The 22,959-nt window shown below is 38.0% G+C and overlaps 1 protein-coding gene across 1 annotated transcript in view; it reads right to left on the bottom strand.

The window, feature by feature from the left end:
- Positions 1–2,242: 2,242 nt before the first annotated feature.
- The window catches only part of mkln1 (muskelin 1), a 33,563-nt gene continuing 12,846 nt past the window's right edge, over positions 2,243–22,959 (bottom strand). The window contains exons 8-18 of the mRNA XM_002931849.5: positions 21,245–21,310; positions 20,649–20,761; positions 19,651–19,863; positions 18,675–18,896; positions 18,124–18,253; positions 17,564–17,711; positions 10,680–10,794; positions 9,485–9,624; positions 7,501–7,603; positions 5,086–5,140; positions 2,243–4,688 (exon numbers count right to left, since the gene is read on the bottom strand). Coding sequence (XP_002931895.1) covers positions 4,567–4,688; positions 5,086–5,140; positions 7,501–7,603; positions 9,485–9,624; positions 10,680–10,794; positions 17,564–17,711; positions 18,124–18,253; positions 18,675–18,896; positions 19,651–19,863; positions 20,649–20,761; positions 21,245–21,310 — 1,427 coding nt within the window. The 3' untranslated portion in view covers positions 2,243–4,566. The remainder of the gene's footprint in view (positions 4,689–5,085; positions 5,141–7,500; positions 7,604–9,484; positions 9,625–10,679; positions 10,795–17,563; positions 17,712–18,123; positions 18,254–18,674; positions 18,897–19,650; positions 19,864–20,648; positions 20,762–21,244; positions 21,311–22,959) is intronic.

The raw sequence follows: 22,959 nt of genomic DNA, 5'->3' as shown, positions 1-22,959 counted from the left end.
AATGCCAAGCACCATACTTGGCCTAGTACTGTAATTCACCATTGGTTGTCGGAAAGAAACTCCATGCAGTGGCCACTGGAAGCGTCACATTACAGTATTCACAAAGGGAGCAGAGATTGCTCAATGCCAAAAGTCTGTTAGATAAGCGACAATGGCAGAAGGCTGGACCAGTAGGAGCACTTGCATGTTTATTGCAGTGGCGGTTCTCTGTTTAAGTATGCACTGCCTGCATTGTAGAGAATGGTCGGGGGGGAGGAGGGGGTAGCTTCAAGATAAAGAAAACACAATTATTTGACTGTTTTCTCTCCCCCTAATTGAAATGTATTGTGATTACTTCTAGTTTATTTCAATATAAAAGTATTTTTGCACTAACTTGATTTTTCTCTGCCAAACTCTCCTCAGAAGATATGAGGGTGTAATAATTAAAGGGAACATTTTGACTGTCAGTGTTGCATCTGTGCTGCTTTTTCTTGTTTTTGTTTTTTTATATGCGTTTTATGTGGAACATTTCAGGCACTGCCTTGCTAAACGGCTCTTCTAGGAACAGGGGTCTGTTAAACACTGGAAATGACCAAGAACTGGATTGTAAAGATAATAGTTTCTTACAAATTATATTTTAAAAATATAAACTGAAAATAAACCTGTTTTTTCCAACACGGTTTCTTTTCTTGTCCTCATTGGATTTCTGCTGCAGTACCCGAGAAAACTGCTAAACCCGGAGTGTGGTACAGTTGTGTTCAGAATAATAGCAGTCTGACACCACCCTGATCAGTCACTGTTTTTGCCATTTCTATACGGCAAATAATTTACTAATAGGTGTAGTAGAGTACAGGTATAGGACCAGTTATCCAGAAAGCTCGGGAACTGGGGTTTCCCGGATAAGGGGTCTTTCTGTAATTTGGATCTGCATACCTTAAGTCTACTGAAAAATCATTTAAATATTAACTACATCAAATAAAATTAATCCTTATTAGAGACAAAACAATTCTTACCTGAGATCAAGTACAAGGTACTGTTTTATTATTACAGAGGAAAAAGGAAATCATTTTTAAAAATTATTTTTTTATATGAGAGACGGCCTTTCCGCAATTCAGAACTTTCTGGATAACAGATCCCATACCTGTAATAGAAAACAAACAGACCCAACAGTCATGACACACATGCTGCTAAATCTGTGTAATTGAATCATTAATTGATTCAATTACACAAATTTTTTTTATAACAATAGATTATTGTTGAAAATAATAGCAGTGTGGAGTTCAGATAGTGAGGCCATGCATTCTGTGAAATGTCCAAATGTCGTGCATGCTGGTTATAGTGCATTTCTCTGTGAGTAAAATGGGTCATTCCAGACATTGTTCAATAGAACAGTGTACTTTGATTAAAAAGAAGTGCAGAAAATGATAGACTGCTCCACTAAAAATGATCTCAAACTAAAATCTGAAAGACATAGAAGAAAATGGAAAACTATCATTCATAGAATAGCCAAATGATCAGCTCCAACAAGATCAACGAAGGTCTAAAGTTATCTGTGATTACTGTTACAATTAGAAGACACCTATGTGAAGCCAAGCTATCGGCAAGAAGCCCCCAAAAAGTCCCATTGTTGCAAAAAAGACATGCTGAAGGGGTTACAGTTTGCCAAAGAAAGAAATGGCACGTTTTGTGGATTGATGAAAGCAAAACATTGTTCTAGAGGCCGCAGACAGTTTGTCAGATGACCCCCAAACACTGTATTCAAGCCCCAGTACACTGTGAAGACAGTGAAGCACGGTGGAAACTATGGTCTTGGGCTTATTTATTAGGGATGCACCAAATCCACTTTTTCGGATCCAGCCAAACCCCTGAACCCTTCATAATGGATTCAGCTGAATAACGAACTGAAGGGAAGGGTTAAATCTGGCTGTGTTTACGTGACAAAAAAAATGTGATTTTTCGCATTTGGTTGGGCCTGGAGCGTGGATTCAGGCGAATCCAAATCCTGCCAAAAAAGGACAAATCTTGGCCGAATCCCGTACTGAATACTGGATTTGGTGCAGCCCTACTATTTAACGCATATCAGGATCAGTTGGAATACATCAAAATACTTAGAGGTCATGTTGCCTTATGCCGAAGAGGAAATACCCTTAAAATAGGTGTTTCAACAAGACAATGACACAAAACACACCCGTAAACTAGCAACATTTTGGTTTCAAGCCAACAAGATTTCACTCGCGCTAAAGAAGGAAAGAAACACATTGGACACATATAAGACAATTTTTATACTTATTGGTACATAATACATCTATTTTTATGCAAAGATTTACAAACTTTTCAAAATGAATGGTGGCCTTAAATAGGTGGCCAGAAATGGAAGAACACGGGGGTTGTGACTTTCTCCAACACACTTCGTGCCTTTAGTTTGTAACTGGGCAGCAGCACCACTAATTCTGCATTTTATACTAAATAACCCTGTTTTACCATTATTACCTGGTACAATTTATGTAAATTATAATGAAATATTAAGAATGGCTAAAAGTGTTTCAGTATAAAAGAAACCAGCCTCCAACTGTAGGGCTGCATACCCATGCTATACATACATTTCCTATCTACACCACAGTAATGTAGGTAAAGGCAAGATCATATTTAAAGATCTGTCTATAGTCTATCTACATGACATTTGTCAGGAAAAATCATAAGTAAAAATAATAATAGATCTGAACTGCCTCTCATATTAAACAGGATAGATGTGATTTCATGGGATAAATAGAGCTCCATCAGAATCCTAAATAAGATTCCCATTCACTTAAATAGGACACTTGGCTGGCTTGGGAGATGGTGCTTTCCAACTGTGCGCTACTTTTAGAGCTGCCTGCATATCCCTATTTAGGGCAAACACACACAGGGCGATTAGTCACTGCTACTTATTAGCACAACGCAAATCTGTGTGCAATTAGTTGCAGCGACTTGTATATTAGCCTATGTATAATTGACCCATGAGGCTGAAGCATTTGTGTGGTACTTCCCCACCACTAAAGAATGCTAGCAGAGAATAGACACCACTGGACTATTTATTAAAGTGGAAAATGCCAAATTTGATTATCTTTCTCCAAAAAATGAAAATTCTAAATAATACAAGTAATTTACTTAAATGCAGGCACAACAAAGTTCAGCATGTTATCTTTACGCTGCCAAACATTTGTGTCTTTTCACAAACATAATTACATTGCCATTGAGAAACTACACAGTACAGTAAATTCGCCAAGTCCATACCGGCCAACTATCATTATTAGGATACAGCAGACACTTCTCATTATGTACGATTGCTTTTTGGTGTTCACTCGCCAGGATATTTTCCCCATATGTTTGTACTGTTGCATAATTTTAAGCAAATACATAATGTTGTTGCAAAAATTTACCTGGCTTATTGACGTAGGAGAAAATTTGCACTGTAGTCAATAAGCCCACATGTGCTCTAGCCCTAGAGTAGTTTCTTCTCTTTGTGCCTTTTAGGATATAAATTTAGGTTTCTTATGAAATGAATTGAAAACCATTTAAAATGGAGAAGAAAAAAAAAACAAACAATATCTTAAATCCTACAAAACTTGCACCTCTCACCAATAAACGAATAATATGGTTCATGGACAACTAATGGTACCTGACTGGTATCCATACAAAAGCTATCATTTGCTGCAAACCTTATGACAAAAGGGATAAGGATTAAAAAGGGAATAACAATTAGGACACATGCTGTGCTGCACAGACTCTGCTCACAACCCGGGATGTACAGTATGCTGGCATGGTGTTATCTATGCATTGGTGCCACTTATTGCTTAAATGAGCCCTTGCAGCTTTCTAAGAGCACTGGCCAGTTGTTACCATTCATCCCAAGCAGCGACCGATGTTAGAACAGAATGTATGATTTATTTCTCATACCACATTAAACTTTTTAGCCATTTTGACAATATTCAATATAAGAATAACAATAAATTAACATTGACTTTTTAGCCCAGTTTCCCACAGTGCCCATAATCTTTGGGTTACATGTCCATTTATTTATTTATTTATTTATTTTACAAGCCATGACTAGAAATTCAGTGTAAGGCTGTGAAAAAAAAATAAAAATGGCAAAAAAGTATTTATTTTCTTTATACAGAAAATACAGAAGCTGTACAGGAGGAGATCCAGTAGTGTCCTGGTCCACAAAGTCTTCTTGTGGACTTATTCCTGTTCAGCACAGATGCAAGCATTTTTCATGTTATTATAACATACACATATGCCCCCATAATAATGCATTTCGTTGAGCATTAAGAGATGGGGGGGGCTCTCTATTGTGAATAATTTCACAGGCCACTCCTAAAAATGTATGGATATTTTTGAGGGGAAAGTGGGGTGTTTGTCTTTCAGGTACTACTGGGTACAATCAGGCTACCACTCAAGCATGGCACCAAGTGTTTGCTATATCACAGTCAATCTCCAGTGCAAACAAAAAACATAAAAAAGCCAAAAACAAAGATTATCAGTCTGGGATTCTTTGTTCTGCTTTGTGTCTGTGTCCGTTGTTGTTGTCTTGCTTTTTATTTTTCTTTACAGAGTAATAAGATCAACAAGGTTGCCTTTGGGAGGAGTCATGGAATCTGGGAAAAAGTTGACTAGAACATCAAAGAGCTGAGTTCTCTGAAAGTAAGTGTGGTCAACATCGGAGAAACCTGGCAAGGATTAAACAAAATAAAGAGGATGTCAGTTGTCACATGTTGCACATCTGTACATGCTCACACTCCACAAGCTTGCAATGATATTAGCTTTACCAAATAATGGCACAGCAGTAGTGCCCTGCTCACTGAAGGGACGGAGGGGTGAACAAGGTAGCAATTGTTAACAAGAACTGTCAGGAAGCAAGCAAAAGGTCCCACTGTCCAAAATGGGTAACTTGTTTATATTGCATTCAGACATAGACTTTGTACTGAGGCATTCTGACTATTTTGGTGAACAGGGCATTTGGTACAATTGGAGCCCTTTTACATTCACTGTACTGAGTTTGGTTGCTGTCAGAGGTCTATAGAAAATATGTTAAAAAAGCAGATATGTTTGTTGTTTTTTACCTACCAAGTGGGGTGAAGTCTTTATTTGATTTGAAAAGTGCTGAAGGAAGTAGCTGAAACTGTTAACAAAAAACAAAAAAAACAAAAAAACAAAATTGAATATTTAGATGATTAAGTGAAAAAATGAGAGAGCTACTTCCCATCTAAGCCCAATCCCTTTAGTACCCAAGCTACTAAACCTATTCCCAACACAGGAATGACTGTACCATGTCCTCCTTGTCATTATTTTCTATTTTTGATGACTTGGAGAGATGACACACAATTGTTCATGTAATAAGCATGTTTGAGCTAACAGAGGAATATACAACAGTGCTTAGTAGACATAGGGGCATATTTAATATAGCGTGTAAGCCAACATCACCGGTGAAGTTGCCCAGAGAAATCAATTAGATCTTTGCTTTTCTTTCCCAACTTGTAGGCGACTGCTAAAATAGAATTGCCAGTGATGTTGGCTTACACACTATAATAAATATGCCCCATAGTGTACTTACACCTCAAAATTGGGTGCACATGGTATTTTAATATTGAATTCTGAAAGTGACATTGCAATTTCTGCTATTAACTACGTCTGTTATGTAGCTAAATGCAATTGCATGCATTTCAAGCACCAGCTGCACATCTCCCCCGTGGAGTCTGCATATATTAAAAATGCTGCCTTGTGGATAAAAACCATTACTTGCTCTCAAAATTGCACTTTGCACACTGCATTCATAAGCGAGCCCTAATGCCTCACTGGCCAGAAGTTCAGTGCATTCAAATGTACATTGTAACCTATGTAGTTCAATCAAGAATGTGCATTACACAAGCACAAAGAGACTGAGTATTCGTATTGACAAATATAAAATGAATACTGTGACGATGGCAAGAGTACTATCATATTTATTTATAGCACCAATGTCTCTAGAAGAGTAAAGGGATACAAATACAAAACACACCAGTTCATATACAGACAAACATTTCACCAGAATACATGCACAGTAATAATTGAATATTGTTAGGACACTATAGGGTGAAGGCCATGCTTCATCTTAGAGATGCAGTACAGGAAATATTTCTGCACTTTGAATAGAAGAAGGCGACCTTTAACCCGGCCAAGTATGGAAGGCTCGGACATCAGCTATGAAGAATTAATTTTCAGATCATCTTTGGAAAAAGCATTATGCATATTAAAGGAGAAGGAAAGGCTAAGTCACTTGGGGGTGCCAAAATGTTAGGCACCCCCAAGTGACTTTAATCGCTTACCTTTTACCCCGGGCTGGTGCCCCTGTTAGGAGAAAACCACACCAGCCCGGGGTACCCACAGCGAGCGTTTCCTCTTCCTTCTGTCCGCAAAATCCCTGGGCCGGCGAATGCGCAGTAGAGTGAAAAGAGTGTTAACGTTCGGCTTTTCCCTCTACTGTGCATGCGCAAGCGAGCGAGAAGGAGGGGGAAACACTCGCCACAGGTACCCCGGGCTGGTGCGGTTTTCTTGCACTCCCCTGTAGCAAGATGTGAAATAGCAGGTGATTTCTCACATAAAAATACCCACAGGTCGTGCATATAGCGTAAAAGTGTACAAACAATAGTAAGGGGGTTATTTAAAGACATGCACCGAATATCCAGGATTCGGTTCGGGGGACTGTGCGCTTTTATTTTACCCTATTTACATATGCAAATTAGGGTCCGGATTCAATTTGGTCGAATCTTTCGTGACTGATCCTGAGTTTGGCTGAACTCAAAAATAATAGATTCAGTGCATCCCTAGTTATTTATAAAGCTAGGTAAATAAGTTGCACTAGAATACATTCCACATTGCCACTTAATAGTTACAAAGATGTGTAATGGAATTGGACATATGTAGCAGTGTGTAAAAGTTGGGGATGCAGAAAGATGTGTAAGTTAGGAGAGGAAGCTGTAAAACCTGCAGTAGATTACAACCACTTTAGCTCATCTTTATAAATGCAACAATCAGCTGGTTGTAATGGATCATATTCATGCCCGCAGTCCACTGTTAAATTATTATAAAAAATACACCAGTTTTTGGTATAAATCATTTTAAACAACATTACTGTCTGTCAGAAGCAGTGCACAAGAAAAACCCTTTCCACTAAAGAACAGAGATGCAGATCTGTGGTGATCTCAAATGCTAACTAGAGCATAGATTTCCAAACTATGGGGTAGCCCATTACTGTAGTTTCTGGTTAAGACACTTTCTAATAGTTTTAATATATGTTTGTAAAATTACAAATATAACAAAAAAAAAAAAAATAAATAAATCTGCTTTTGCATGAGAATCCTTACTCCCCATTCTACACTAGCACTAGTGGCTGCAGAGCATTCTGAGTTTATGGGCAGTACGAGAGTATTACTTTAAATTATAGCAATCTGATTTTTAGTCACACGCTGACGGCTGGTACTAAAATAAAAATGTACTTTTCACCTCTTTAGTTTCTTCAGGGTCTGAGTGATCCACAGTGACAAACAAATCATTTTGCAAATATTTCAGTGCACTGAGGGGCTCCGTCTGGGCACGCTCTTCAAACCTGTGTAAGGCATGTCTGTATTAGCTTACACATTTAAACACCTTACATTCATAACTAGGAGAAAACACAGCACTAGATGAATTAACTGAAGGTCAGCATAATAAATCTACCCTAACATACAAAAGAAGTCTCAAGCAAAATATATTTCTTTTGGAGGGAGTATTTATAAAAAAAAAAATGCATTTTACTCTTCTTCCATTATGTGTCTGGCTTGATTCACTGGCTGCGGTTTATGAGCCACAGCCACAGTTACTCCTGTTTGTAGACTTACACTAGTTAACAAATGGATCATAACTAAAGCAATCCTTTTTTTTTTTTTTAGTAAAAGTATAAGGGATCAAACACACAAGCATTTGTGCCTGTGCTTTCCTCTGCTGCGTTCCACCGCAGGGAAGCACAGAAATAAACACACCCTTATTCTTCCTAATGCGCCCGTACTCACACAGGCACATGTAAGCATCCAACCCTGTGTTCGAGCTTAACTATGTGTTTGCCATTCAGAATACAATTAAGAGAACATGTTCACCAATGCATTACCATTAGCTACGCTATTTTACCTACACTGGATAAAACAGTTTTTGATATTATGAAGTTGTGGCAATGGGTTATTTTAAATTTCATTGACCTAAGTTATATCTTATGAATGCAGCTACCTTACATTCAGTGGTGCCAATGGAATACACTAAATTACCAAAATCTGGATGAAAATAATAAGGTCAAATCACTTTGGGCTGCTTCAGTTAAAGAATAGCACCTCAAAATATATCATATAATCTGATACTACACTGGCCAAAGTGTGACATTTTATATACAGGTATGGTATCCGTTATCCAGAATGCTTTGGACCACGAGTTTTCCAGATAAGAGGTCTTTCCATAATTTGAATCTTCATACCTTAAGTCTACTAAAAAGTTATTTAAACATTAATTAAACCCAATAGGATCGTTTTGCTTCCAATAAGGATTAATTGTATTTTAGTTGGCATCAAGTTAAAGCACTGTATTATTATTACAAAGAAAAAGGCAATTTTTTGAAAACATGAATTATTTGCTTAAAATGTCTATGGCCATCACATAAGTCAGAACTCTCTGAATAATGGGTTTCTGGATAAAGGATTGCATACCTGTACCCTAGTTTCCCAAAAGCATATAGCATTTTTGTGTTATATGCTTTGAAAAGCACTCACGGGACAGAAAGTGTGACAATTTACTTGTGTGTGTACAGAATATTACACAACTTGCAGACTAAAGTAGACAACAGTATCCACTTAATTCCATGAAACCTTTCATTAAATTTGTCTACCTCTATTTTGTTGTTTCCTTACATCATTTAATATATATATATATGTGGTTTGTCCCTGAGGAAGAGTACAGTTAGTACTTGAAACGTTGGATTTTTTTGAATAAAATTTTTTCACTTTATCGTTAAGTCCTTGTGTGTGCGGCTCTCTGTCCATATATTGCCTCATTTTAGCCAGCACCCAGGGCATTTGAACTTTTATAGGGTGTGCTCCACTCTTCCTTGTATATATAATAATTAATATATATGTATTAATTATTTTTTTTGTTATTTCCACCACAGCAATTTGCTGACAGAGAAGAAAATATGCTGTATTGAGCAGGCATTACATTAGCAGCCTTTATCATGATAATTTTTGCATCATGTAGCAATATCCCACAAAGACCAATAGCTAAATGAAAACAAGTTAATAATAAACCGTAGCTTATTTAAAGGAAAAAAATTAATGAGTTAAGCACTCAAAAATGATTCCTGCTCTGCAACATCTAAGGCCATAACTGAAAAAGGAATTTTTCTACTTCTTCCCCCTTTTTAAAACACCACAGTTCTCTAATAAATAGATATGATGTCTGCTTCCAATACCTGTGTTTTCGAATTAGGTATTTACAGTGTCTCAACAAATATTCCTTAGAAGGTCGGCAAAGTTTTAATGACCAAAAGTCATCCAGTCTCATCTTCGGAGAGCACGACTTCCCTGGGTTTCCTCCAAACAGATAATGGACCTGTAAAACAGTAAACTTTAACCCAAGTCTCAGTCTGATTGGCATTTGATAACTGCAATCTAACTTTCAGTGAACCAAACTTTAGCTGCACATTGCAGCATGCAAACTAAAGCCATGACTCTAAAAATTGGCCACCATCTATTACACCAGCAATCAGTAAAAATAATTTTATGTGTTACGGATTTAAAATTTTGAATGTCGGTGCCATGTTATAATTAGGTAATATTGTGCTGCACAAGGTTGTACCACTTTGACAAGTAATTAGCTCTATTTTACTGTACTTATCCCCATTGTTATTAACAATACTGTGTAAGTATACATGTATTGACTAAATAAAAGTTTTTTTCAGCTTGTTTTCCCAGTGCTAACCTTTATGAAGGGTCCCAGGAAATTTGTATTTAACAATAAATGTGGCATGTGGTTGTGCACCTAGAGATATTTATATTCTGTGGCACCAGGTCCCCAGCACCACTCTAGTTTTAAGCACACAATGTGGAGGGCATAAATTCTAGGGATGCAGTGCCTTTGATTATACCAAGTTTACACAGTAGCCACAATTCACTCTGAACTTGAGACAGTGAGATGTAGTTGTCTCTTTCCTCATGGTTACCAAGAGTACCTACAGCCTGGCCAATTAAGGGAACGAGGTGAAGAACAAACTTGACCATCAGCAATATTTAAGGGATTGCAAATTCAGTGTTAGGGAAAATGAGAAAAATGCAAACACACTTATATGGATAGACACAGACTGCCTGACAACCAAGTCCTGACCAAAAGCACACACACACACCACTATGGTTATAGCCTGTCCAGCCTAAAACAACACATCAGACTTTCTGTGCTCTTCATGTCTTCTGATAAAAAAAAAAAAAGTTTTAAAAAAAATAAATAAAGTTTAAATTTGATGTGCCATTTTGCTTCTCTCACATCCCTGTATACAGATCCGTGTTAAACGAACTTTACAGTGATGTAGCAACTACAATGTATTTTTTTTTTAGTTTTGCACATGGACAAAGCATTACATTTTTTAGATAAAGCACAAAATAGTTGGATACCTTGTGCAGTTCATCATAAACCAACTGATGTGCAAATCTGGGGCATGGTTCCTCTTCCTGGGCGTTTTTATTAGTGTTTTCCTTAGATGCCTGATCATTCTTGTAGACACATGACCTGTTAAAGAAATCCTTGCTTTGATTAAGACAAAAAAGAACTTTGAAACTTGTATATGCATTATACAATATTTTAGGAGTGGTTATTGGGAAAAATGGAGCTTTGTAAATTAGTTGCATTATTATTCATATAAAAAAATATTTGGAGTGTTATTTCTCTACAGTATAAACAATTGTATTAATGTTTTAGGAAAATATTTCTTGTTCCAGATGTGGAATTATACAATAATTCGATAATGTACTACAGCGGTCCTTTAAAAAGCCTAATCGCAAATCTAACATGCACAACCACTGGCCAGTAAATCTGCCTGGAAGGACAGGCCAAAAAGTTGATACATACCTTCAAAAAACTGTTGATCTTGCAATATACATTATATTAATAATAATATATTTTTATAGAGCCCTTCAAAATATTAGTGTAGGATTGAAATCACAATGTAATTTTAAAAAATAACTGGTTTAGGGACTGAATAGTTTTGCATGACACTAAACATAGAACCTTTTTATGAGCAGTGCTTACCACCTTAATTATCTCCATAAAAAAACAATTTAAATACAAACAAAAAAAAAATCTATACTCTACAAAAAATAAAGCAGCTATTCTTTTTTTGTGGTGGTAAAGCTGCTTTAATATTAGGCAAGCAGCAAGCAGGGGTGGAAGCCTAACTGTCATCTATATGTATCAATAAATGTGACCTTCAGTCTCTCGATACCCACCATAGGATATTATGCTCTGAATAGACACCAATATAGTTTTAAACAATTAATTTGTGGTAACTGACTCAGGGTGCTTCCCTGAGCACTTCAGCAATTTATTATGTAAATTGCTAAAGTACTCAAAGGTTCACTCTGAGTAAAGGTCCCCATACACAGGCCCATTCTAGCTTCAGATATCGGTCCCTTAGACCGATAAAAAAATTAAGCCAAAATCATACTCTTCTGTAAAAGTGTATGGGAAAAATTTGGCTCTAGTGAGTTTGTAAGAAATGGCATAGTTAGAACTGGATAAGAACTTAATTTATCTTATATCTATATCTATATATCTATATATATAGTAGAAAGAGTGCCGCACACACAGGGACTTGATACAAAAGAAAAAGTGGTTTTATTGAAAAAATTCCAACGTTTCGAGCACAATCTGTGCTCTTCCTCAGGGACAAACCAACAGACCATATCCCAGCACCCACAGTAAATACCCCCACCACACAAAATGGCGCCAAAAAACGGCCCTGGTTACCATGGCAACCAGTGTAAACAAGCCCCACACCCACCAGAGCAAGGTAAATTCAAATGTCAACACATACAGGCAAATAGAATGGGAGTGCAGTGCTAGAAAACAAGGTTAAGTTTAAAATCCTGTAGCTAGTAGGCAAATTGATACATGTTGTAAAAGACATACGTTGCAAAGAACAGTTACAAAAAATGTTACAAAAAACTATACAGAGAATGTTCACAGTCAGATAGCAAGCATTTCACTGGGCTAAGTGATGAATGCCTTAGTTGCTAGGAGCAAAAGGTTATAGCGGATGATTATTTGTAGGAGACAGGCATCAGGTATTAAACCCAGGACCCATGTCCGGACGCACCAGAGAAGCTAGGAATATAAAGGAACGCACACAGAGAGGAACCACCACCTGTCACCAGTACCCAGCGACCTCTGAACTACAGTGTGTAAATATGATCATCATGTGGAGCAGAACATATCACCCACAGAGGCAATGCCCAGTCAAATGCTGCGGAAGCTGGTCGGGCGTGTTCAATTGGCGTGCCGAATTGTAGGGAGCGTAGGGCGCACTTTTGCCTAGTTACCATGTATACAACGCACCAGGAGTGCAAGTTAGATGTGCCCAATAGGCAACCAACACAAGTATCTAGATTCGGCTGGCAGACAGTGGGGAGTGCAAGGGTCCTGCATCGGTCCCTGGCGATCTGCGGGAAATGAAGTGAAGCCAATGGGCTACACGGAGTGGTGGAGAGCACGTTCGGGTGCAACTACAACTCTCACGTGTCCAGTCCAAGTTAATGCAAACCGCCTTCAAAAAGGACCAGGACCTATAGGGCCAATTGGAAAGGCCCGCAAAAGCACTCTAGGGATATTCATAAGAGCAATAAGGACCCACAAAGTGAGCCCAAAGGAATTTCACATGCCGCTCAAGTATGCCGAACCAGATCTACTGTATGTAAAACGGTAACATCACCAGCCCCCGCTCCTACATAGAATTATAGCCCATATTCAGGTAGTGACAGTTGGCATGTCCCCTGGTTTACTCCATTAGAATATATATTACAAACACTGATATATATGGTTCAGCAGAAGTGGATAGTTCAATAGCCACCTGGTGCGAGCCTGTCATGTAGTATGGTCCTAGATTAGGGGTTACAGGTAGACTTGTCAATACCCATTAATTGTGTGTCTCCAAAAAAATAGAATAAAGAAAAATCAAAATGGAAAGTAAAAGTAAAAAAGACATGCAACCAAGTCTCATAAAATAAATCATGCAAGCACAACCCGTCCAATAAGGACCTTGAGGGGGGAACACTCAGGGTGTGTTAAGCACAGCATACATGTATAGAACGACTGGTAACATAAATTTGTTATATATAACAATAGGTTTTTTAGGGTTGAGCCAAACCTCACAAGGTGAGGTGACAGAAGAAATACAGAGACTTTGTGTACAGCATCCATGTAAGAATAAAAAGAATGCAAATCATACTAGCAGAGGGTATATATATTAAGTGCCCACCGTATAGGGCAATTAGAATCAAACAAAAGGGTCATGAAAAATATAAAAGGTATTGTACCCTCAACAGAAGGTTACTATGTGGGTAATTAATGTGATAGAAATGGGTAAGTGTGGAGTGCACATAACCAGGTGAACAAGAAGGGCTAAAGGACCCAAGGTGAAATAAAAATAAAAAATGAAAATAATTAAAAATGGCAATAACCAAAACAGCGTGGAGACCATAAATCTGGACATAAACCATTAATACTTGGAGGTTAGAAACCCCAATATTAGTTATTAAGGATTACAAAAATTTTTTGTCATTAAATGTTAGAGGCCACAATGTTGCAAGTTATTGAAAGACATTCAAGTAAATCCTGTTCCTTGTTTAGATAAAAATGGAGAGAGGAAGTAGTTCATTTAGACCACGCGGGGCAACAGTATCCAGTTTGAAGATCCATCTTGCCTCCACCTTGAGTAAGTCCAAGTCTCTATCCCCACCCCTTCTTGGGATGGGTACATGATCTATCAGCATATGCCGGAATTGTGGAAGCGAGTGTTTAGCCATCAAGAAATGTTTAGCTACTGGTTGGTCAGCCGAACCTGAGGAGAGAGCTGAACGGATAGCACATCTGTGATTGTTCATTCTGTCTCTGTACGCGGTGGACGCCTTTCCCACATACGCCAAACCGCAGGGGCACCAAGCCATGTACACAACATATTCACTGGTGCAGGTCAGTCGATGTCGGATTTTAAACCGTTGGCCAGTATGTGGATGTCTAAAGACAGAGCCCTGTACCATACCATTGCATGTCTGACACCCAGTGCATTTAAAACATCCAGGTTTCTGTAGTTTGTTCAACCAGGTAGAGGGAGCTGGTGGAGGTTTTAAATCCTTAATCATAAGCATGTCCCCCAAATTCCTGGCTCTCCTGTAGCCCATAATAGGTTTTTTCATCCCCCCAAAAGGGAGTGAACTGTCAGAAGATAACATGTCCCATCTGTTGTACAAGGCCTTCTGAAGCCCCCTGCTTTCAACTGCAAATGTATTAGTAAAAATCAGGGGAGATTCCTTCGCAGAGGCATTAGTTCTGGGTTTTAATAGGTCCTCCTGTGTGAACTTTTTTTGCCTTCTCCTTCTGTTCAAGTATAAGTTTTGGATCATAGCCACGCTGTAGAAATCTTTCTGCCATAGATTCCAATTGTAGTAATGCCACTGTTTGATCAGAGTTATTTCGAATGACCCTTAGAAATTGCGAATACACGACCCCCCTTGAGGTTGAACTAGGGTGATCTGAATGTGCGTGTAGGATGGGGTTACGGTCCGTGGCCTTGCGAAAGAGTGTAGTGCCCAGTTTGTCCCCAACCTTAAAAATTTCTAAGTCAAGGAAGTGTAAACTGTCAGCACTCAATTCAACAGTGAATTTAACCGGACTAGGGAGAAGGTTATATCTACAGTGGAGGAAATAATTATTTGACCCCTCACTGATTTTGTAAGTTTGTCCAATGACAAAGAAATGAAAAGTCTCAGAACAGTATCATTTCAATGGTAGGTTTATTTTAACAGTGGCAGATAGCACATCAAAAGGAAAATCGAAAAAATAACTTTAAATAAAAGATAGCAACTGATTTGCATTTCATTGAGTGAAATAAGTTTTTGAACCCTCTAACAAAAAAAGACTTAATACTTAGTGGAAAAACCCTTGTTTGCAAGCACAGAGGTCAAACGTTTCTTGTAATTGATGACCAAGTTTGCGCACATTTTAGGAGGAATATTGGTCCACTCCTCTTTGCAGATCATCTCTAAATCCCTAAGGTTTCGAGGCTGTCTCTGTGCAACTCTGAGCTTGAGCTCCCTCCATAGGTTTTCTATTGGATTAAGGTCCGGAGACTGACTAGGCCACTCCATGACCTTAATGTGCTTCTTCTTGAGCCACTCCTTTGTTGCCTTTGCTGTATGTTTTGGGTCATTGTCGTGCTGGAACACCCATCCACGACCCATTTTCAGTTTCCTGGCAGAGGGAAGGAGGTTGTCGTTCAGGATTTCACGATACATGGCTCCGTCCATTTTCCCGTTAATGCGAATAAGTTGTCCTGTGCCCTTAGCAGAAAAACACCCTCAAAGCAAAATGTTTCCACCCCCATGCTTGACGGTGGGGACGGTGTTTTGGGGGTCATAGGCAGCATTTTTCTTCCTCCAAACACAGCGAGTTGAGTTAATGCCAAAGAGCTCTATTTTGGTCTCATCAGACCACAGCACCTTCTCCCAGTCACTCACAGAATCATTCAGGTGTTCATTGGCAAACTTCAGACGGGCCTGCACATGTGCCTTCTTGAGCAGGGGGACCTTGCGAGCCCTGCAGGATTTTAATCCATTGCGGTGTAATGTGTTTCCAATGGTTTTCTTGGTGACTGTGGTCCCTGCTAATTTGAGGTCATTAACTAACTCCTCCCGTGTAGTTCTAGGATGCTTTTTCACCTTTCTCAGAATCATTGACACCCCACGAGGTGAGATCTTGCGTGGAGCCCCAGAGCGAGGTCGATTGATGGTCATTTTGTGCTCCTTCCATTTTCGAACAATCGCACCAACAGTTGTCACCTTCTCTCCCAGCTTCTTGCTAATGGTTTTGTAGCCCATTCCAGCCTTGTGCAGGTCTACAATTTTGTCTGACATCCTTGGACAGCTATTTGGTCTTTCCCATGTTGGAGAGTTTGGAGTCTGCTTGATTGATTGATTCTGTGGACAGGTGTCTTTTATACAGGTGACTAGTTAAGACAGGTGTCCTTAATGAGGTTGACTAATTGAGTAGAAGTGTCTAACCACTCTGTGGGAGCCAGAACTCTTAATGGTTGGTAAGGGTTCAAAAACTTATTTCACTCAATGAAATGCAAATCAGTTGCTATCTTTTATTTAAAGTTATTTTTTTGATTTTCCTTTTGATGTGCTATCTGCCACTGTTAAAATAAACCTACCATTGAAATTATACTGTTCTGAGACTTTTCATTTCTTTGTCATTGGACAAACTTACAAAATCAGTGAGGGGTCAAATAATTATTTCCTCCACTGTATATCTATCTCTATCTCTATCTCTATATATATATATTCCATACTCTGCCTGCCCTATGCTGTCTGGGTGTGCCATACACACAGGTAGCATAGAACAGGCAGTGCATACAGTGACAAAATGCTGGCACTGCTCCTACAGTCTGAGGTGTGAACAGGAGAATAACGTGGGGGTTTACAGTCAGAGCCTGAGGTGTGAATAATGCAGGATTAAAAGGTGTGAACAGTACAGGGGATTACATGTTTAAACAATACAGGGATTTACAGCCTGAATCTGAGGTGTGAACAATGCAGGGGGTCAATTAATCTCATTACTGATACCAGTCATAGCAGCCAGACAGGTGGGGGGGGGGGGGGGGGCCCACACAGAGGGGGGCCGCAGGCCAACAGTTGGACAGCCCTGTCCTAGATCATGTGACAGAAGCCAGCAAAATGCTGTGAGTTTTTTTGGTTTTCTTCCCTCCACCTAAAAGATTTCAGTTTGTTTTTCAATTGAGTGGTACAGTTTATAGGACACATTAAAAGGTGGAAAAAGTTCTGAAATTATTTATCTTTGTCTCATTTTTGTAAAGCACAGGAACCTGATATTTTACCAGGGGTGTGTAGACTTTTTATATACACTGTATATAGTACATCTGTTTAAACAATGGTTCGTAAAGAATTTTCTAATTGTTGAGGGTGCTCTCAGCAAGTACTGTAAGAACATTCTCATAACTTTTTGCTAATCTCAGGCCACCAAAGTTAATGTCATGATAATAGTAAATAATACAAAAACAAAATAAAATACAAACTTTTAAGAAGTCAATAAGGATAATTTTTGCATTGCCTATATGAACACATCTACATTTAGTTTTGAGCAGTCTAACACAATTTAGAAGATGAAATCAAAGATGAAACTGTTCTTCTATGGGAACAGCACTGTTAATCAACCCCAGTGGGCCTTTTATGTCTAGGACCCAGAGGGGAAAAAAAAGTTACCTTACCAGCTATTTCGAACAATGTCATAAATCCAGAAGGAGTTCCTAACATTTTCTTCCCTTTTTTCTTTATCTTTACTGAGTCCTGACAAAACATGGATTTCATTTAGCTCGGGATCAATGGTGGCCCTCTGTGTGAAGCCAGTCATAGGCACTGTGGAAAATGAAACATGACAAAAACTCATAAGACACACAGAAGTGCTGAGAAGCACCAGGAACAGGTTTAGGCTACATAAAGTGCTGATTACTGGCTGTGTAGAAAAAGATGGGGTGAACTCCCAAGGAGTATGCTGCAAATACATTACAAATGACAATTGTAATCCTGCCCCCTTAATGTAGATAATGATTAAATGGTTCTAGTACCAGTGTGCGACGCCTTCGCTTTGTAGTTAAATTAAAGAATATACAGAGATAGCACATAACATATCAGTCCATACAAATGCAAATATTGCAGCTTAAGTGTTCTCTTTCATATAGAGGGATACATTTCCATCTGCTTATTAATATGAACATTTCAAAGCAGTTAAAAACAGTTAAAAAAATACTTATCTTAAATTAAATCTTACCCATGCCAGAATCTTTTTTAGTGCCATCTGATATAATTTCCACATGGTCTCGGTCCACATCATAACTGAAGAAGTCGTTTAAGTAAGTCTTTGATCGTTGCCCACCAAACACATACAAACAACGATTTTTCTAGGAAAATTAGATACTAAAATAAAATTTCTATGAAACATACAAAAATATGAAATTATTGAAAAGAATTACATTGCTATATTTTTTTTTTTTTGTAATTGTTCACACATTTTTCCATTGGGCTTCAACAGGCCAAAATGTTATCCTCATATATGGTATCTTGCTATTCATTTTACCAAAACATAACCCAGAACAGAAGGATGAAACGGACAACTATAAGGCCCAGCCTGGACTACCAGTTACAGGACAAGGCAAGCAAAAAAGTCAGCAGAACATTAGCTACCAGTTTTACAACACAATCCTGATTTCTAGCCAACTTTTTCAGGGCCACTTTCCAGCAACTATCCTGAACCAATTTTCCCTCCCTCACAGAAACATTAGGATTAAAAAGATTAAAAAAAAACATTCAACCAAGTCTTACAGAGTGAAAAAGCATGCAGTGTCCTATCCGTGACTGGATATCCTCAGGCCCAGCATTGCATGAGTCCTCTCTGAGCAGTTTCCATGTCTGCGAGTGACAATCAAACGCAAAAAGCCCACTAAACTGGGGTTCATTGGCCCTGCTGTCATCCACACTGCCATTGCAAGTCAAGATACGGCCCCCAAATGTATAGATCATATGCTTTTCAGAGTCCATACACATCTGCAATATTGAGAAGAATTTTTATCATTATTAAAACACACACACACTAATAAATTATCACACTTTGCATGCTTTTTTTTTTTTTTTTTTTATTTTTAAGCATCACCATGACTAACATGCTCTTTACTTGCAGCAATATGGTTTCCATAAAACACACATTCTTCACTATTATCAATTTTTTTTTTATTTTTGCCAGAATACAAAGTTTTATGCTAAGCACAGCAGTGTGGGAGAAACAATTTACTTTTATTTTGAGAAAAGGATATCAGACCCATTCTTCAAAAGCCTTGGGACCGGAGGTTCCTGGTTAAGGGGTTTTCCTAGAATTGTGAGCAAAATATTAAAATCAATTTTGCCACAATTCAGTACACATTTTAGAGCTTTGTCTCACATGGTATTTCTCTGTCATCAGTTATCCACTACCACTTAGAAATTAACTTTTCATTTGTGCAGAGTGGCAGGCATGTTTTTAAAGACATGTTGCAGTTTAGAATGGTGTTTTTTTCTGCCATAGGTAGCATTGCCCTTACAGACAAAACTCCTGCCAGCTTCTACTTCCTCCTTGTTTTGTACCCAGGCCTGTGGTCCTGTAGTTAGATTGCTGGTATTTAATATGAAGCCTTGTAATACAAAAGCAGAGAGACAACTATGCTAAAATACTATTAAAATCAAACCATTAGCTGTTGGGTTATTAGAAATAAAATTTCCAACCGCTATGAAAAATCACTTTATTAGTTAAGTTACTTCAACTAACCTGGTGATCAAATACTAGCTTCGGCCCCCCATCTGCAGATGTGTCTTCACTTAACAATGTCCATGTGTTGGTATCAATATCATAGCAGTAGAAATCACTTTTCAGAGACTTGCTGTTTCTTACAGAAGAATCCAAATATCGACCAAGGGTGTAAATTTGCCTCCGTTGGGTGTCAATACACATCTTGTGGCAGGACCTAGCGCTGGGACCATTCTGTAAGAAAAAAAAGTTTCTTAATTAATGCAGCAAAGGTCACCCAAACATGATACTAACATCCTTAAAACATGGGACCACAGGGATAAAATTAGGATCTGCTAATGATTCTAACCTGAGAAAAATGCAGGGTCCATGAAAATTCTGGGGCATTAATATAATATTTAAAAACATTGTAAAAGGTATTGATCGATAATCACCACTTTTTTTTTCTACAGCTTTTTCAAGGAAAATTTTTATGCCAAATATGAATACTCCATATGATAGAATATGCCATTTTTTACATGGTGGTTCCTGCTGAACAGACAGTGATGTGAAGTGTATATTATCCATTTTATTTCCTTGCAAAGTTTAATAAATTAGTCCTTAACTGGCAGGAAAAATTTGAACACACCTGCACAAGTTCAGAGAAATCTAATTTCAGGCCAAACATTTCAGGTTAGCCATCTATTTAGTTGCAATAAATAGACAAAATTTGTGTTACATATTATCTGCTGCTATCAGAGCTATCATAATTTCTACTATAATCTGAATCAGGAGAAAACAATGTACAATGTTACAAAAGTAACTGCCATGTCATCCCCAGGACCAAGTGTCCTAAATATGACACTTTTAACAGACTGCTGTGCACATTAGCCCATACAAGATGGCACCATCATAACTTTAAAAAGAAATCACACCCAGTATATCGGGTCCCAGTTGTTTTGCTTTTCATTAAGAAAATCTGTTGTCTGCAATACATTATATCGTGTGTGCCAGATGTGTCAACGGAAAAAAATATTTACCTCTTTTTCAGTGTCTCTTGAAATGCATATCCACTGGTTCTCTCCGACACTATAAGCCCAAAAATCTGCCAAATCTTGAGTTCCATCCCAACCGCCAAATAAATACACCATCTCTACCAAAAGACAAAACATAACTGCATAAGACATGAGCAATCAGAAAAATCCTTTCACACAACATACAGTCTAAAATTTATTGCACAAGCTACAACTGGAAATACACATTCTGAAAGTAGCCGGTCAGTTTATCCTGAATGTTACACACACTACAACATATAAAGTTATATACATATAAAAAAAAACCTATAAAATACTACTAGTCGATGTAAAAAAAGCTACTCTGCGTTATATGGGAAAACACTTTTTTTTTTTAAATGACTTGTGCTGACAGTACCTAAAAAACAAAATGATCTGTTTCTCTTCCCTCTCCCTATATATAACAGCTTACAAAAACACCTATTGTACAAGGAGAGATAATCTATTCTTTGGGCCCTGTGGATGATACTTTTTTATAATGTGTCATTTTCACTGAGCACAAAACTACATTTACTTTTACAGCTCTAAATGTGAAAGCAATAAACAGATAAAAATATATTTACCAGACTGTACATCGATGACCATTTGATGACCCCCTCTCATTCCTGGTCTACTGTCCTCTCCATCTCCTAAAAAGGTATCCCAGAGATTAATTAAAAAATAAATTTTTCAAAAAACATTGTTTCCTAAATCCTTATTTCTAGTTTATTATAAAATGTTGACATCTATCACTTTAAATGTAACATGATAGAGGAGACAAGTTATCAACCAATAAAATATTTATTATCCTACATTTAAATTAGCCTCCAAACACAAAAACTAACGAATTAACGCTCATTACCTCCTAAAATATTAGGATGGTTGGGAGACTTGGGACATAAATTCTCATCTACATCCAAGAAGCCAAAAATTCATAGCAACATCAAGAGGATTTTAATAGGTGCTGCATCCACAATGAGTATAGCAGCCCATTATGAACAGATTTCAACTCCAGTATACACCAATATGTTGAAGAAGAAAAAAGACAGACAAGAAATCAATCCTGCGCCCCCCACTTTTGAAGAACGCACCTGCCTGTAAAGTGGCCACAATGGCAATTCAATTGTCAAGGTTCTTACGTAGGAAATTAATTCGGTAAGCCTTATATTTGTCTGTTTACATATGTTACTGGCTGCTATTGTATAGGATTAATACTTTTATTTATAAATAATTAAAAAGAAAGTAATTGTATACCACACAATTGTAAAAGGCAATTAAAACTGTATATCCGGTCATATGGATTGAGATAGACGGTGTACTTAATACCCTCCTCCCCAGTGGTTGACAGCTACCTAAAAACACCAAGGAAACATTGGCAATATGTTGCTAGCAACCCAAAAGCAAATATACTAATGAAGTCTGAGAAAACTAACAAGTTAAAATCAAGACCATGAGGGAACCCATCCGACCAGAATTTTGCTCATGCAAAATTTGTACAGTCTAGCCAGGTTGCTGTGAACCACCTTGATCACCATGGGGTTAGGTATAAGAAAGACTGGGATGCAAATCTCTTCATAGTGGGCCGTTAATGGAAGGTGCAACAAAAATGTCTACTATATTGGTATAGATATTTGAATTCTTGTTTTAAGGTGACTCCATTTATTCATACCCCATATCTCGCAATCATCCTTACTTTTTCCCCAAAGGGAAAAAATTTTACTTTACTTCTTTAAGGATACTAAAGATTACCAATTATACTTTAGGGGTTTTAAAGGAGAAAGAAAGGTAAAAACTATGTGTCTGTAATTCCTGTGCCAGAGACAGCAGCTCTCTGCTGTCTCCTCTCTCCTGCTCCCCCTCCCTCAAGAATGCTAAGAACTCACTGACTCACAGTTTTACTAACTGAGCATGTTCACTTGGTCTGGGTGTCTGTGCAGAAGCAAGGCATTATGGGAACTTTCTTTACACACTTAGCGTTTTTTCTTCCTGTTTGGCTTCTGATCATCTGAAGAGGTGATATTTGTGGAGAGTTAAAGGGGACCTGTCACCCTAACAAATAATTACAAATTGTTTTCTATTGTGTTTGTCAAGCAAAATAAACTTCACTTACACTATATAAATTATTTTAAACTCATTTCCTTCAGCACTGGAATTCACAATTGCAGAAAACAGGCAGGCACCATTTGTGGACACTGTTAAGGCAAGCTGTGTATCCTGCTAAAATCTTGTTTCTGTGCCAGTATGGGGGGACCTGATACCCATATCCATGCACTGGTTAAACAATTAAATGGTGAGGAGG

The sequence above is a fragment of the Xenopus tropicalis genome, chromosome 3 (assembly GCF_000004195.4).
Source record: "Xenopus tropicalis strain Nigerian chromosome 3, UCB_Xtro_10.0, whole genome shotgun sequence".
In the NCBI taxonomy this organism is placed as follows: domain Eukaryota; kingdom Metazoa; phylum Chordata; class Amphibia; order Anura; family Pipidae; genus Xenopus; species Xenopus tropicalis.
The sequence above is the reverse complement of the archived record's forward strand: the minus strand, read 5'-3'. Positions and strand labels throughout refer to the sequence as shown.